The 17,105-nt window shown below is 39.9% G+C and overlaps 1 protein-coding gene across 4 annotated transcripts in view; it reads right to left on the reverse strand.

Moving 5' to 3' along the window:
• The window catches only part of GKAP1 (G kinase anchoring protein 1), a 90,692-nt gene that overhangs the window by 65,853 nt on the left and 7,734 nt on the right, over nt 1-17,105 (reverse strand). For all 4 annotated transcript variants that reach the window (XM_049895746.1, XM_049895742.1, XM_049895745.1 and 1 more), the window contains exon 3: nt 1,287-1,545. In XM_049895746.1, the coding sequence (XP_049751703.1) occupies nt 1,287-1,502 (216 nt within the window). In that variant the 5' untranslated portion in view covers nt 1,503-1,545. The remainder of the gene's footprint in view (nt 1-1,286; nt 1,546-17,105) is intronic.

The raw sequence follows: 17,105 nt of genomic DNA on the forward strand, positions 1-17,105 counted from the left end.
CAGAGCTGACAGAGAAAGAAAGCCTTGCCCTTGAGCCAGCATCCTGAATTCAGACTTTTAGCCTCCTAAACGGTGAGAAAATAAATGTTTGTTAAAGCCACCCACTTGTTGTATTTGTCATAGTGAAAAAAAAAAAAAAAAAACTCACTGCCATGGAGTCGATTTTGACTCACAGTGACCCTGCAGGACAGATCAGAACTGCCCCATAGAGTTTCCATGGAGTGCCTGATGGATTCCAACCACCAACCTTTTGGTTACCAGCCATAACACTTACCCACTGAACCACTAGGGTTTCCTCTGTCATAGTGGCACTATGATAACTAACACAGCGACCCTATAGGACAGACAGAACTACCCCACATGGTCTCCTACAGTTTGACTGAACTGCCAACCATCTGGTTGGCAGCTGGGCACTTAACCACTTTGCCATCAGCAATAGACCATCAAATTCATAAAAATGTATGTTCAAGGCCAGTCACAGGTTCTCCATAATAGTAAAAAATGAGACACAACCTAAATGTTTATCAATGGTTCAATTAAATAAAGTACAATATATCCATATAATTAAATACTGTATATTCGTTTAAAACGGAGCCCTGGTGGTGCAGTGGTTAAGAGCTCAGCTGCCAACCAAAAGGTCATCAGTTCAAATCTACCAGCTACTTCTTGGAAACCCTAAATGGCAGTTCTGCTCTGTCCTATATGGTCACTATAAGTCGGAATCAACTTGACAACAACAGATTTGGTTTTTTGGTTATTCACTTAAAATAATGTAGATCTTTAGTTTACTGTTATGGAAAACTGGTCATGGCTAATTCAAAAAAAAAAAAAAACAGTTGTAAAATGGTCCAGGATATAATCCCATTTTTGTTAAATAAGATATAAATATACTTTTTAATATTTTGGTAGGTGTTTTCTTTATAGCTACGTAAGTTTATTCATATAACTTATGCAGATGTAAAGAAAACACATACCAACTATAATTGGTTATATCTTTAAGTAGATCTACAAATGACCTTTGTTTCCTTTTAATACTTCTCTATTTTTCAGAAACTTTTTGGAATGAGCACTGTAAACTTTCACAGTAAAAAAAAAAAGGCTTTTAAAAATATTTATTACATTTGATTTTAAATACACACAAATTTTCATCCATTTGTTTGAATAATATTTACTGAGTACCTACGGACCAGGTACTATGGATATATGGGTGAACAAGATAGTGCCTGTCATGATACTTAACAGTCTACTGGGAAAGTAGACATTTAACAAGTAATTATAATTGTTACCTCATTTGCTTCACTCTGTTGCTGTTCTTTCTTCTTTCTTCTTTTCTCTCTCTTTTTCTCATTTGTAGCTGATTTACTTCCCAAAGCTTGAGACTTCCCAGTATTCCGACCTTTTCCTTTTCCAGGCTCAGAATCGGAACCACTGCCACTATCCACTTGTAACAGGGCAAAACGAGAAGCAGTAGTGGGAACAGAACTAAGTACTGCTGAGGCCATTGTAAAAATTGTTCTTTTAAAATACTTCTGTCAAGAATAATTCCTGCGGATAGGAGAAAGAGGAGGCAAATGAATAAGAATGTTCAATAAAATCTATTCTAGATTCGAAAACCACCACTTATATAGAAAACATTTCTCCTGACACCGGACTTGATACATTTGGATTCATACCCACAGTCCTCTTGGTAATAACATACTTTTTAAATGTACAATGTAAAATTGTACAATGTAAAATAAATGATAAATTGAGATTTCATAGATAGTAAGTATTATAAGACCACCAATATAATGTATTTGTTTTTCCATATATGGTCTTCAAAAATTCATTATTTTTCTTTCCCTTAAATATTTCTGTAATATATACATATTTTATGGAGAGCACCTGAAATTAATATGGTTTACAATGAAAAATCTTCACAATACTTAATTAGGAATATCATTTTTCACTGTGCACATCAAAGGGAGACCCTTAGTCCAACTACATGTTTACCTCCAACTTCCAAAAAGGATAAAAAGGAGTAGAAAAGAACATTCTTATCACATACAAAATGATACCTGAAGTCTGAGTCTAGAGACTGCTACTAAAGCACAGAACTGACAGTAAAATAGAGAACTTAAGCTCCCTCAACCAAAGGAAACTTCAAAATCACTTTCCACATTTTCTTTAGTTCACTAGTCTCTGTGTACCCTACCATTCCCAGCATAGTTGGGAGTGGGTTCATTTAGTGCTTGGACAGCTTTTTTAGAATATTTTAGACTTAGAAAGTATCTTAAAGATACTCTACTAATTTCTAAATTGTTTTACAAAAGAGGTAACTGGAGCTTAGACTGGTTAAGTGACTTGCCTAAGGTGATTCTGCAAGTTAGTGGCAGAGTCAGGATCTCAACCTAGATTTGCTGAACTTTACTCTGCAATTCGAAAGAAGCCCCGCAACCACTAGGAGGCTATTCTTTCAATTCCGAAGAAACGGATTTTCTTAACAAATTGTGCAACTCATAAATGTTTAATTTTTATTTTGAAATATATCAGGTACACAAAAACTGAATAAAATATTCAGTTTAAAAAATAAAATGAACACCGCAAGTACCCAAGCTAAGATTAAGGGAACATTATCACACCGCTGTGTAAGTCTCCCCAGTAGCATTCCCTGATCCAGAGATCACCACTTTTTAAAAAAATTTTTATTATCCTTTAAGTTTACAAATCAAGTTGGACTCTCATATAAAAATTTATAAACACCTTGCTATCTACTCCTAATTGCTCTCCCCATAATGAGACAGCACACTCCTTCCCTCCTCTGTTTCTTTTCGTGTCCATTCAGCCAGCTTCTGACCCTCTCTACCCTCTCATCTCCCCTTCAGATAGAAGATGCCAACAGAGTCTCATGTGTCTACTTGGTCCAAGAAGCTCACTCTTCACCAGTATGATTGTCTATTCCATAGTCCAGTCCAATCCCTGTCAGAAGAGTTAGCTTTAGGAATGGTTCCTGTCTTAGGCTAACAGGTCTGGGGACCATGACCTCCGAGGTCATTCTAGTCTCAATGAGACCATTAAGTCTGGTCTTTTTACGAGAATTTGGGGTCTGCATCCCACTGCTCTCCTGCTCCCTCAGGGGTTCTTTGTTGTGTTCCCTGTCAGGGTAGTCATCAGTTGTAGCTGGGCACCATCTAGTTCTTCTGGTTTCAGGCTGATGTAGAAGAGACAACCACTTTTATGTTACTCATCCTTCGTTTTTCTTTATAGTGTTATCATGTCTGTCTCTTGAGTCGGAAACCCTGGTGGCATAGTGGTTAAGTTGTACGGCTGCTAACCAAAGGGTCGGCAGTTCGAATCCGCCAGTCACTATGGGGCAGTTCTACTCTGTTCTATAGGGTCGCTATGAGTCGGAATCGACTCGACAGCACTGAGTTTGGTTTGGGTTTTTGGTCTCGAGTCACAGTGCTCGTAACTGAACTAAACCAAAAAAACCAAACCCACAGCCAACAAGTTGATTCTGATTCATAGCAACCCTATAGGACAGAGAACTGCCCTACAGGGTTTCCAAAGCTGTTTAAGTCTTTACAGAAGCAAACTGCCACTTCCCTCTCCTGTGGCATGACTGGTGAGTTTGAACCACCAACCTTTTAGCTAGCATTCAAGCACTTTCGCCACTGTGCCACCAGGGCTCCTCACATCTGAACTAGCTATGGTCATTTCCTATTGGTTACATAGGTCTACCCCTATTCAGCACTGGAGGGAGTACGCAGAAGTGTGAATACTAAAAGGTGAGAATCATTGGGGTCCACTATGTAAAGTAACCATATACTACAGTTTAAGTACGTTTTTGGGAGGGAACAAAAATGAGAAGCACATATTCAATCTTCTACCTTAACCTAACAATCCAGAAAAATATTTGGAATCCTTTCAATTTTTTTTGTTAAACAATGAAGAAAAATCAAAATAAGAGCAGATATTTGAAGATGTCATCTAGCAGCTATTAAATCAAAGTATTTTTATTACAACACCACGTTAGAACTCACTGCTATGACTAAAAAAATGACTAGAAGTATGCAAATCAAATACCACTACATATAGAAATGACAACATACTGATAAATTATGACATATTTTTAACTTTAAATCTTTCCTGCAAGCATGAGAATTAAGGCTTCATAAGTTGTTTTACAAGACAAAAAATATTACAAAATTAGAACTGGGTGGTGCCTAACACTACTGAACATTTTGATCAAAGATTCCATAGAAAGAATCCTGAAAAAAGGGGGAAAATGCAGAACAGAACTTAAAATTCTCACAGGCTCCAGACTTTCTGGAACCACAGAGGCTGGAAGAACCCTCAAAACTACTGACCTGAGATAATCTTTGAACCTCACGCCAAAAATATCCCGAAGTCGTCTTAAAACCAAACAACAGTTTAGCTTAACTAGTAAGAGCGTTATGTTCTTTAATATCTGTATGAGATCAAATTGATATTAGCAACTCAAAAGACTAGACAGGAACCTTAGAGGACAGTGAGTTTATGTTAATGGGGGAGTGTCGTGGATTGAATTGTGTCCCTCCAAAATATCTGTCAACCTGTCTAGGCCATGACTCCCAGTATTGTGATTGTCCACCACTGTGCCACCTGAGATGATTTCCCAATGTGCTGTAAATCCTATCTCTATGATGTTAATGAGGTGGGATTAGTAGCAGTAATGTTAACGAGGCAAGACTCAATCTATAAGATTAGGTTGTGTCTTAAGTCAATTTCTTTTAAGATATGAAAGAAGAGAAGTGATCAGAGAAACATGGGGACCTTATACCACAAAGAAAGCAGCATCCAGAGCAGAGTGCATCCTTTGGACCCGGGGTTCCTGTGTGAAGAAGTTCCTAAACCAAGGGAAGACTGGTAACAAGGACCTTACTCCAGAGCTGACAGTGAGAGAAAGCCTTCCCCTGGAGTTGGCACCCTGAATTCGGACCTGTAGTCTACTAGACCATGAGAGAATAAATTTCTCTTTGTTAAAGCCATTCACTTCTGGTATTTCTGTTATAGTAGCACTAGATGACTAAGACAGAATTTGAGAGTGGAGTGCTGCTCTACCAGATACCTAAAATGTAGAAGTGGTTTTGAAACCGTGAATGGATAGAGGACTCAGAAGGAAATGCAGAGAGCTGTTACACTAGAGAAGGTACAGATGGCGAGAAGCAGCAGCTGAGAAACGGCAGCAGCAGAACCAGGAGACTAGTGTGAGACAGCCCTGGAGCCAATCCATGGAGTGAGATAGCTAAGTGTCTTTGGCAGGGGGCTTCCTGGTGGAGTGAGGTGCCTCTGGGCACTTACTGGTGGAGCTAGGCTTGCCCATCCATGGAGGAAAAGAGCCTAGTGCCTTCTGGCCAAAATTTACTGGTGGAGTGGGATACCTCCAGGCACTTATTGCTGGAGCTACAGAGCTTTGGAACCACAACTGGATGCCTTTAACAAAGCGAAATTTATTCTCTCACTGTCTAGTAGGCTAGAAGTCAGAATTCAGGGCACCAACTCCTGGGGAAGGCTTTTGATCTCTGTTTGCTCTGGAGGAAGGTCCTTGTCATCAATCTTCCCTTGGTCTAGGAGGTTCTCCACGCAGAAACCCCAGGTCCAAAGGATAAGCACTCTTCTCCGGGTGCTGCTTTCTTGGCGGTATGAGGTCCTCATGTCTCACTGATTACTTCATTCTTTTGTGTCTCAAGAAAGACTGACTTAAGACACAACCTAATCTTGTAGATTGAGTCCTGCCTCATTAACGTAACTGCTGCTAACCCCACTTTGTTAACATCATAGAGACAGGATTTACAGCACATAGGAAAATCACATCAGATGACACAAAATACTGGCCAAAGCAAGTCTAATAATCAGGCCTACATTCAACAGGGGAGCGATATATAATTCTGCTTTAAGCTGTTATGAGTTTCAGGTTTTTACTGCGGTACAACTTAGCCTTATCATGACTGATATCATACACAAATTTCTTTTCCCTTCTACTACTGATATCAACATGGTGAAAATCACATTTGGATTGTCCTCCAAGAGTTAAATGTTCATAAATGTCTGTTCTAAAACCTCTCTCCAGGGCTCAGAGAAATTTTCTCTGTGGCATAGGGCAAAGCTTCCCTTGTACTCCCAGGTGAAGATTCCCTTCCCTAGGCCTTAGGGCAACCCTGGAGAACCCTGGAGAAGTCAGAACCCCTGGGCAGTTACCTCCTGAGCAAGGAGACTTATCTGGTGCTCCTCAGAGGATAGCTCCAGCGCATGCTCTACAGTTAAGTGTCAGCTGTGACAAAGGACGTGCTCTACCCCCTGGAAATCTACTTCATCAGCCAGCTGCAGAATGTACTCTGCCCATCATGGTAGACAGACCCAAGGAATTATTGAAAGAGTCTGTGTTCCAGGTGCCCGAAGAGCAAGGCATACAGTACAAGCCACAGCAGGTCAGGAGTCTCCTATTGAGCAAGGTTCAAAGCAATGGCCTTAAATCTCTATATTCACAGACAGCAGATATTTCTCCCCCTTTGCCAGTGACATGCCCTTTTGCTGTTGTTGTTAGGTGCCATCGAGTCAGTTCCAACTCATAGCAACCCTAGGTACAAGAGAACAAAACACTGCCTGATCCTGCGTCATCCTCATGATCATTGTTATGACAAGCTTTTTATGGGTATAAAATCTAGCTGCAGGGTGACAGATACAACAATGCATATGCTTTTTGCAAATGAGAGCTTCATCATTATTTTAAAACACTTGGAGTTAAAAAGTCCAACTGGATTTGAAATCCTTTCAGTTTATCACAAGAAATTTCAGTATTACATTTTTGATAAAAAGAGCTTTTAGCTTCTTTAAAAATAATTTCAACTGCTGTACTTTTATTTAAAAATTTATGTTCACAAAAGAACAATTTTCTCATTAGAAACTCTGAAAAGATTCTGAAGTTTTAAACAAATTCAACATTTGGTAACTTCCCTAATACTTTGTGTTTTGTCGTAGGTATCCATAAAGAACAAGTAACACATCTTTTTCCATGCAGCTCAATACAGACACTCCTTGATAACTCCCAGTTTCAGGACAATGAGCTGCCTCTGGTCCTTTATGTTAGTAATGGAGAAGTTAGTTGGCAGAGAACACTGCTGCACGAGGGCTAACGTGGCACCAGAATACCTGGTCAAACCCAGTTTGCTGCTGACTGTGAACCCCTGAGCAGTGAAAACAGGGGTAAGGGTGCCTATCTCACCAAGATGGTATAATGAATAAATAATACATGTTAAGCGCTCAGAACAGCAGCCAGCACAAAATAAACGCTTGAATGTAAGCATCTACTGGAATTCTTACTATTATTATTAGGCTGAAATATATCTTGAGATCTTAAGGGAGCCTTGGTGGCACAGTGGTTAAGAGCTCATCTGTTAACCAAAAGGTCAACAGTTTGAATCCACCAGCTACTCCTTGGAAACCCTATGGTTCTACTCTGTCCTACAGAATCACTATAGGATAACTGAGAAGCTATTTAACAATTTGACCACTAAGCACATCTGACTCCACTGCAAAAAAAAAGTGTTTTGATGTAGCAAAAAAAAAAAAAGCAATCAATTCAACATCTGGACCTTCTAGAAGCTAAGGCTTTAATCTCTGAAGTAAAAGGAAAAAGAGTAGGCACTGAGAAGTAGTGGTTGAGGAGTCAGCCACTGAAAAGAGTCAAAGAACTAAAGGTTAACACCTAACATACTGCAGAAGGAACGCACTGATCTACCTGAAACCCAAGAATTGCATCAATTCATTAGTAAGCATGTGAAGGCAGTACAGACTGTGTCTTAAACAGCAGGTACACAGAAAATAATGTTTCCTGAATGAGTAAAAAGAAGTAATAGAAAAGACAGAAAGACAAAGTCAAAACAAAGCATTGAGAACAAATAACAACTGAAAAAAGAACCAATGATAAATAAAAGAGAAAATAATTATTTTCTGGCTATGCTATACCACCTCAGCAGCCCACGTGTTGAAATACTTTTTTAACTTAGGAAGGGGCAGAATGGAAAGAGGGATATGCTTACTTATAATTATTTGTTCCCTGTCTGGGTAAAGAACAAAAAGGAGAACAAGAGAGCGACAACCACTTGCACTGTATTTTCACGTAACAGTAAATACTAAAGGAAAATATAGCTCTACTTAGTCTGCAGCTGAGGGGGTAAGGAGATGGGACAACTGGAGGGGTTCAATCATTTGTGCTCCATGCTGTACCTTTTAAAGAAGGTGGTAAGTAGCCAACACACCACTGACCTCAATAACCATGGGAAAAATCTACTTACTCTAACAAAAGGTACACTGACCAGTACTTCAGACTGAAGAAAGGAAACGTAAATTTTAAATGAAAAGAGAATTTAAACTTTATATAACATACAATCCTCAATTTGCGGATATGTGTGTTTTTTATACGCACACCAAAAAGTACGTGAGGTTACTCGTGTTTATTTTCTTCTTAAAAGTTTTCATTATTTCCCTATAAGAAAAAAAAAAATCTCATCTCAAAGAGGAAAACTCTCATCTACATCCAAATAGAAAAAATTAAACATAATGTGTCAGTGCAATACCAATTTTTCTTAACTGTGTCAAAGCTTAGAAAGGACAATTACAGGTTAGAATTGACAATGAGGTGCCTCTGGTCCTTCATGTTAGTAATGCAAAAGTCAGAGAGTCACAGACGACAGAAAATCACATCAAAGACTGCTTAAGTTGCATGCTTTTAAGAAAACATTTCCTTCATTAACCAATCTTCCAGAATTTACGAAAAGGCTGTCATGTTATACAATCCAGAAGATCATTAACTTTAAAAAAAACTTGAAAGAAAAAGGGCAAGGAAAAACAACCAGACAATGCAAACATCAGGGTTTTTAAAGATACTATTTCAAAGCATGTCTAGGGCTCATACACCCACAGTCTCGTGCCTGAACTTCTGCATCTCCACCTCCATTTACATCCAAGGGCCATCAGGACAAACAGATTCAAACACAGCTCTTTCCTCTCTCCCATTTTCCCTTTCAAACACATATGCTTTAAAATCCAGACACTTACATGCTCAGACATTTATACACACTTAAATTCTGACATGCTCACACAGCATGAAATGCAGACAAATCGAAGGCATATGATGCAAAAGTATAATGGGCATCCACTAAGCTGCATTATGTTGATCAGTCTATGAAAATGGTCGCTGATGCTGTATATTAAACAGACGTTTAGATTTACTAAACCCCAAAACAAAATCCATTGCCATCAAGGAGATTCCAACTCAAAGCAACCCTAAAGGACAGAGTAGAGTAAAACTGTCCCATAGGGCTTCCAAGGCTGCAACCTATAAGGAAGCAGACGGATGCCACATCTTTCTCCTGTGGAGTGGCTGGTGGGTTTGAACCGCTGAACTTTCGGTTAGCAGCCAAGTGTTTTAACTGCTGTGCCACCAGGGCTCCTTAGATATTACTAAACACACTGCCATCAAGTACATTTCGATTCATAGTGACCCCATACAGTTTCCAAGGCTGTAAATCCTTACGGAAGCAGACTGCCTCATCTTTCTCCCATGGAGCCACTGGTGGTTTTGAACCATCAACCTTTTGGTTAGTAGTCAATCGCTTTAATCAGATATTACTAAAAACTAAAAAAAAAAACACTAAAGTACTACATAAATCCAGTTTAGCCTATACGAACAGAAATCAAATGATTATTGTATTTTCCCCCCATTTCTTTTAAAAATAAGGGCTAATGCAAGTCATTGAAGGCAGGCAAAGGAAAATTCGTAAGATAAAAAACACAAGAAATGTTTCACCTCAAAATGCAAAAGAAACACAAAAAAGTTCACAAATAAGCAAGCAGCCCATCTTATGAATGTAGTCTATAATTTAACAACTATTCTTAGTAAAAACTAGTAATTCTTCTATACTTGAGATAATGGCAAAGTCCAAATTACAGTCAAGTCTCCATTATCTATACACTCAATACTCAAAAAGCCATTTGTCTTATAAAATATGACAGTACACTTTAGGACTTTCTACAACAACTCTGCTTGCTCCAATCTTGTACCCCGCCAAAACCAAACTACTCAGAATTTCCTGAACACACAATTAGTTTTACTTGTTGGTACATTTAGCTCTGCTGTTCCCTTTGCCTAGAATGCACTCCATCTCTTCCATTTGAAACTTCTATTTATTCCTCAAAATCCCGCTCAGGTGACGACAGCATCTCTGTGAAGCTTTTCTAACCCCCCAACCAAACCCAACCCACTGCCCTCGAGTCGACTCTGACTCTCTTACCTGCTCCTCTGTTAACCATTCCCTCCTCTGTAGCATTTCTGTGCTTTATATTAATTTCTTTTATTGTAACGACTCCATTAAAACTGTCTGTTTATTGTTGTACCTAGTTCCCTACAGTCGTAATTTCAAGTTCCTGAAGGACAAATCTTTCTGTCCCTAACAAATACCACAGGACCTGGCACAGATGATAAATGTATTGAATTTTTTTTTTTTTTTTTAATGCTGTTTACACTCTCCAAGTACACAGTATTTACGCATTTAAAGATGTGCTCAACAAATAGGATGAACAGTCAAAGAGCAGTGTACTATAGAAATCTACAATTTGCATGATGCAAATATGCATTAACAATGATTAATCTACAAAGCTGTTTCAAAAATATTTCATTATGGTAAGTGCATTCTACTTACTTACCATCGCAACTAGTTTAGTTTAGGAAACATATTTGGTTTTACAGTAGTCATTAAAGAAAATGGGGACAGAATTCTACGAAGATAGAGGCATAAACAAACCATCATTCAGACCCTCCCCCACAAATACAATACAAGGAGGAAACAGTGTATTTGAAAGATTCTGAATTGGGGAGCAGAGGAAAGCAGTGGGAAACTGTATATAGGCAAGATCAAATCAACGAGTCACATAAGGTAGGAAAATCACTTCTTCCACCACCCCTACCCCTCACCCAGCTATGTGCTGTGAACTGGGTAGAAGCCCCAGAAAAAGAGCCTGCTTCCCTAACTGCCATAGCCCCTGCCTGTACAAAGAGACAGGACCCCAAGCTTTCACTCTGAAATCAACAAGGCGGACCTCCCCAGGGGTCCATTTGGTGTGCACAAGCACCTCCCCTACCCAGACACTGTTAGCTGCAAGCCTACTGCAAATTGCTACAGAAGGCCTGAGCTGTGCAGTCTGCTCCCAAAGACTCTACCAGCTTCCCTGCACACCCCATGTCTTAGGCCTCTGAAACCAACAGGACAGACTTTCTAAGAAGTCAATTCAGGTCTGTTCTCCCTTTCAGTTGGTGCTGAGGACTGCTGACTGGGGCTGCTGTGTGCTAAGAAGCAGGCATCTTTAGTGAAAGCTATACCCAGGGCCAACATACAACACAGAGGGCTCTGACCACAAGGCAGACCCCCCTGGAGGTTCATATAGAATGTGACAGCCCCTCCCCCACCTGAACAGTGTCACCTGCAAGCCTGATGTTATGGATTGAATTGTGTCCCCTCAAAATGTGTGAACCTGGCTAGGCCATGATTCCCAGTATTGTGTGGCTGTCCACCATTTGTGATCTGATGTGGTTTTCCTATGGGTTGTAAATCCTACCTCTATGATGTTAATGAGGCAGGATTAGAGGCAGTAATGTCAACAAGGCAGGACTCAATCTACAGGTTTAGGTTTCATGTTGTGTCAACCTCTTTTGAAATAGGAGAGAACTGAGCAGAAAGGAGAGAGACCTCCTAACACCAAAAAGCAGAGTAGAGTGGACCTGGAACTGTTGGACCTCGGATCCCTGTGCTGAGAAGCTCCTCAACGAGGGGAAGACCAATGACAATGACCTTTCCCCAGAGCTGACAAGGGATAGAAAGCCTTCCCCTGGAGCTGTCGCCCTGAATGCAGCCTCCTACATGGTAAGAGAATAAGTTTCTCTTTGTTAAAACGGTTCACTTGTGGTATTCCTGTTACAGCAACACTAGATAACTAAGACACCTGATATAAATTGCTACAGAAAGGCCCTGCAGTGGAGTCTGCTCCTGTAGTCAGCACTCTACCTGCCTGCCTCCACACCCCATAGCTCTGGCATCTGACACCAGCAGGACAAACCTCCCTGGGGGCCAATTAGGGTTAGTCTGCCCCCACCTCCAGCTGGCACTGAGGTCTGCTGACTGAGGCTGCTGTGTGTAGGAAGCAGAAATCTTGAGTGGAGGCTGTACTCACAGCCAACAATCTACCAAGGGGATTCTGATAGCAACAAGGCAGACCTCCACGGGGATCTGGTCAGAGCACGACACCCCCACACTTGGTAACTGTTGGTTTCCAGGCTGTTGCAAACTACTACAGAAGGCCCCCACAGTCGAGTCTGCTCCCATGGTCAGTACTCTGCCTGCCTCCCTGTGCACCGCATAGTTCAGGCCTCTAAAATCAATAGGAAAGACCTCCCTGGGGATCAATTTGAATCTGTTGGCTTCCTCTTTCAGTCAGTGCTGAGGACTGCTGACTGGGGCTCCTGTATTTTAGGAAGCAGGCACCTTGAGTGGAGGCTACACAGACAGCCAACATACTACTGGGCAATACGGCAGACCTTCCTGGGGGTCCATTCAGAATGTGACTACCCCTCCCCCAACCAGTAAATGCTGGCTGCTGGACTGATACGAACTCCTGCGGGAGGTTTCCTACAGTGGAGTCAGGAGGTACGCTACCTAGGCCCCCACAGGGCAAGGAAAGATATCTTTTCCCAAATCGGAGGCTGACACGCAGCCCTGAAGGGGGCTTGCTGGGTGTGGAGCTTCCAACTAAAAACGTGACTGCAAAAAGACCCAAGGGAAGGGGGTAATAACCAGAGAGAGGGGACTGTGCTCCCTGGTGGACAGACTGATTTGTACAAGGTATTCCACCTGAGTGGCAGAACCTGCTGGTGGACAAACTGACCTCAGCGTGTTCTCTGGTGTTTTGGGGAGAGACTGAAAGTTGACAAACGAGATCTGGAAACTTTCGAATCCCAGTTAAACCAGGCAGGGAGAAGGAGCTATCATAGAGAGGGAACGGAAACTGTAAGCGAAAGCCAAATGCTCTGCCCACCTAAGAGTTTCTAACAGAAAGTAGAGCAGGCAAGAACACCAAACACTAGCGGAAACTGAGAAAGTTAACACCCTATAAACTTCCAATGCCCCAACAAAATATTCACAAGACACACAAAGAACAGAGAAACAACGGCCCATCCAAGTGACCAAATAATGAAAAAAATGAAGAATGTAATACAACTTAAACAGTTAAAGGACTAAAGGGAAACATAGACAAAGAGCTAACAGAAATAAAGAAAACAATGCACAAACAAAAAGAGGATCTAAAAAAAGATACTGCAACTGAAAGGGACAATAACTGAAATGAGAAACACAACAGAAGGACTTACACCAGAGTTAGTCAGGCAGAAGAAATAATAAGTGAATTAGAGAATAAAATAGTTAAAATTATAGACATGAAGAGTAACAAGAAGGCTAAGCTCAGTTTAATGGAATTACGGGACAACAAGAGACTTAATATACACATTACAGGAATTCCAGAAAAAAATGAGAGAAAGGGACAGAAGGGATATCTGAAAAAATAATGACACATAATCCCCCTAATTTAAGGAAAGACATGAATCCGTAAATCCAAGAAGCTCAAAGAATCCCAACCAAAGTGATCTACACCAAGACACTTCATAGTTAGGCTCTCAAAAACTAAAGATAAAGAGAGAATCCTGAAAGCACTGAGCGAGAAGCAAACAGTCACATACAAAAGATCCCCAATAAGATTAACTGCCAATTTTTCCTTGGAAACATTGGAGGCCACAAGGCAACGGAATGATATATTTATTAAAGTGCTGAAAGAATAAAACTCAGCCAGGAATACTATACCCAGCAAAACATTTAAGAATAAGAGTAAAATTAAAACATTTCTAGATGAACAAAAGCTGAGAGAGTTCATATCCACTAGACCAGCCTTACAAAAGAAATACTAAAGGGAGTTCTGTAGATGGAAGGGAAAGACAACAGAAAGTAATTCAAAGCTATATATAAAAAGAAAGATCCCTAAGAAAGGGAAATGCATGAACAAATAAGAGCAAGTATTAATGCTTGATAATTCTAAATGTTTTGTCCTTTATGTTTTTAATAACAAATATATGAACGGCAAGGATAAAATTAGGTATTACGGGCAAAAAATATGAATAGACACTTCACTAAAGAAGCCATTCAGGTAGCTAACAGATATATGAGGAAATGCTCACGATCGTTAGCCATCAGAGAAATGCAGATCAAAACTACAATGAGATTTCATCTCACTCCAACAAGGCTGGCATTAATCCAAAAAACACAAAATAATAAATACAATACTGGAGAGGCTGTGGAGAGACTGGAACACTTATACACTGCTGGTGGGAATATAAAACGGTACAACCACTTTGGAAATTGATTTGGTGCTTCCTTAAAAAGCTAGAAATAGAACTACCATACGATCCAGCAATCCCACTCCTTGGAATATATCCTAGAGAAATAAGAGCCTTTACATGAACAGATATATGCACACCCATGTTTACTGCAACACTGTTTACAACAGCAAAAAGATGGAAGCAACCAAAGTGCCCATCAACAGATGAATGGATTAATAAATTTTGGTATATTCACACAATGGAATACTATGCATCGATAAAGAACAGTAAGGAATCTATGAAACATTTCATAACATGGAGGAACCTGGAAGGCATCATGCTGAGTGAAATTTTAAAAAATCAAAAGGACAAATATTGTACTACTATTATTAAGAAGTTGAGAAATAGTTTAAACTGAGAAGAAAACATGCTTTTGTGGTTATGAGGCGGGGGGAGGGAGAACGGTGGGAGAGGGGCATTCACTAATTAGATAGTAGATAGGAACTACTTTAGGTGAAGGGAAAGACAGCACACAATACATGGGAGGTCAGCACAACTGGACTAAACCAAAAGCAAAGAAGTTTCGTGAACAAACTGAATGCTTCGATGGCCAGCATAGCAGGGGCAGCGGTCTGAGGACCATGGTCTCAGGGGACATATAAGTCAATTGGCATAATAAAATCTATTAAGAAAACATTCTGTATCCCTCTTTGAAGAGTGGCATCTGGGGTCTTAAACACTAGCAAGCAGCCATCTAAGATGCATCAACTGGTCTCAACCCACCTGGATCAAAGGAGAATGAAGAACACCAAGGACACAAGGTGATTACGAGCCCAAGAGACAGAAAGGGCCACATGAACCACAGACTACATCATCCTGAGACCAGAAGAACTAGATGGTGCCCGGCTACAACTGATGACTGCCCTGACAGGGAATATAACAGAGAACCCCTGAGGGAGCAGGAGAGCAGTGGGGTGCAGATTCCAAATTCTCCTAAGACCAGACTTAATGGTCTGACTGAGACTAGAAGCACCCCAGTGGTCATGGCCTCCACACCGTCTGTTGGCCCAAGACAGGAACCATTCTCAAAGCCAACTCTTCAGACATGGATTGGACTGGACAATGGGTTAGAGAGGGATGCTGGTGAGGAGTGAGCTTCTTGGATCAGGTGGACACTTGAGACTATGTTGGTATCTCCTGCCTGGAGGGGAAATGAGAGGGTGGAGGGGGTTAGAAGATGGCAAAATGGACAGGAAAAGAGAGAGTGGAGGGAGAGAGCGGGCTGTCTCATTAGGGGGAGAGTAACTGGGAGTGTGTAGCGAGGTGTATATGGGTTTTTGTGTGAGAGACTGACCTGATTTGTAAACTTTCACTTAAAGCACAATAAAAATTATTAAAAAAAAAAAAATTAGCTTATATGGCACATGAAATATAAAGACGCGATTAATAAACAATAACAAAAGGATGGGAGAGGAACGGTATAAAGAATTTCCTGCATGTTACTGAAGTTATGTTTTAAATTTTTATTAATACAAGCTCTTAAGTATAATATTCATGGTAACCACTAATACATAAAACCCATACACAAAGGAAAAGAGAAGGGAACCAAAAAGCCTCACTACAATGAAGTAACAAAAGACAAAAGCAACTAGTACTCAACAACAAAGAAAAAGAAGGCTTAAGACACACAAAAAACAAATAAAATGGAAGAAGTCATTTCCTAACAGTAATTACAAGGAATGTAAAAGAACGTAAATGGACTAAATGTTCCAATCAAAAGGCAGAAAGTGGCAGAATGGATTAAAAAAAAAACAAAACCATGATTCACCTACATGCTGTTTACAAGAGACACACTTTAAACCAAGGACACTAATAAGCTGATAGTAAAAGAACGTAAAAAATATTTCATGTAAATAATAACCAAAAGAGCTCAAGCGACAATTTTAATATCAAAGTAGACTTTAAAACAAAATCTGTCAGAAGACATAAAGACTGACATTACACAATGATAAAAGAGTCAGTTAACGAAGAAGATTTAGTTAATGAAGAAGATTTAACAATCATAAATATAGACGCACCCAACGTCAGGGCACCTAAATACAGAAAGCAAATACTGAGAGCGCTGAAGTGAAAAATAGATTACCCTAAAACAATGGTTGGAAACTTCAATATACCACTTTTAATACTGGACAGAACATCTAGGAAAGATCAACAAGGGAACGGGACCTGAATGACACTATAAACCAACCAGACTTAACATATATAAAACATTTCACCCCAAAACAACATAATATACATTCTACTCCAGTACACATGGATCATTCCCCAGGATAGACCAATTTTAGGTCACAAGGCAAGTCTTGATAAATTTAAAAAGACTGAAATCATACAAAATATTTTCTCTGACCACAATGGAGTGAAGCTAGAAATCAGTAACAGGAAAAAAAAAAAAAAAAAAAACTGGGAAATACACAAACATATGGAAATTCAACAACACACTATTAAACTACCAATGGGTCAAGGAAGAAATCAAAAGAGAAATCACAAATTTCTTAAGAGTCAAATGAAAAGGAAAGCACAACATACTAAAACTTATGGAATGCATCAAAGGCAGTACTCAGAGGGAAACAGCAATAAATCCATAAATAAAACAAGAAGAAAGATCTCG

The sequence above is a fragment of the Elephas maximus genome, chromosome 9 (assembly GCF_024166365.1).
Source record: "Elephas maximus indicus isolate mEleMax1 chromosome 9, mEleMax1 primary haplotype, whole genome shotgun sequence".
In the NCBI taxonomy this organism is placed as follows: Eukaryota; Metazoa; Chordata; class Mammalia; order Proboscidea; family Elephantidae; genus Elephas; species Elephas maximus.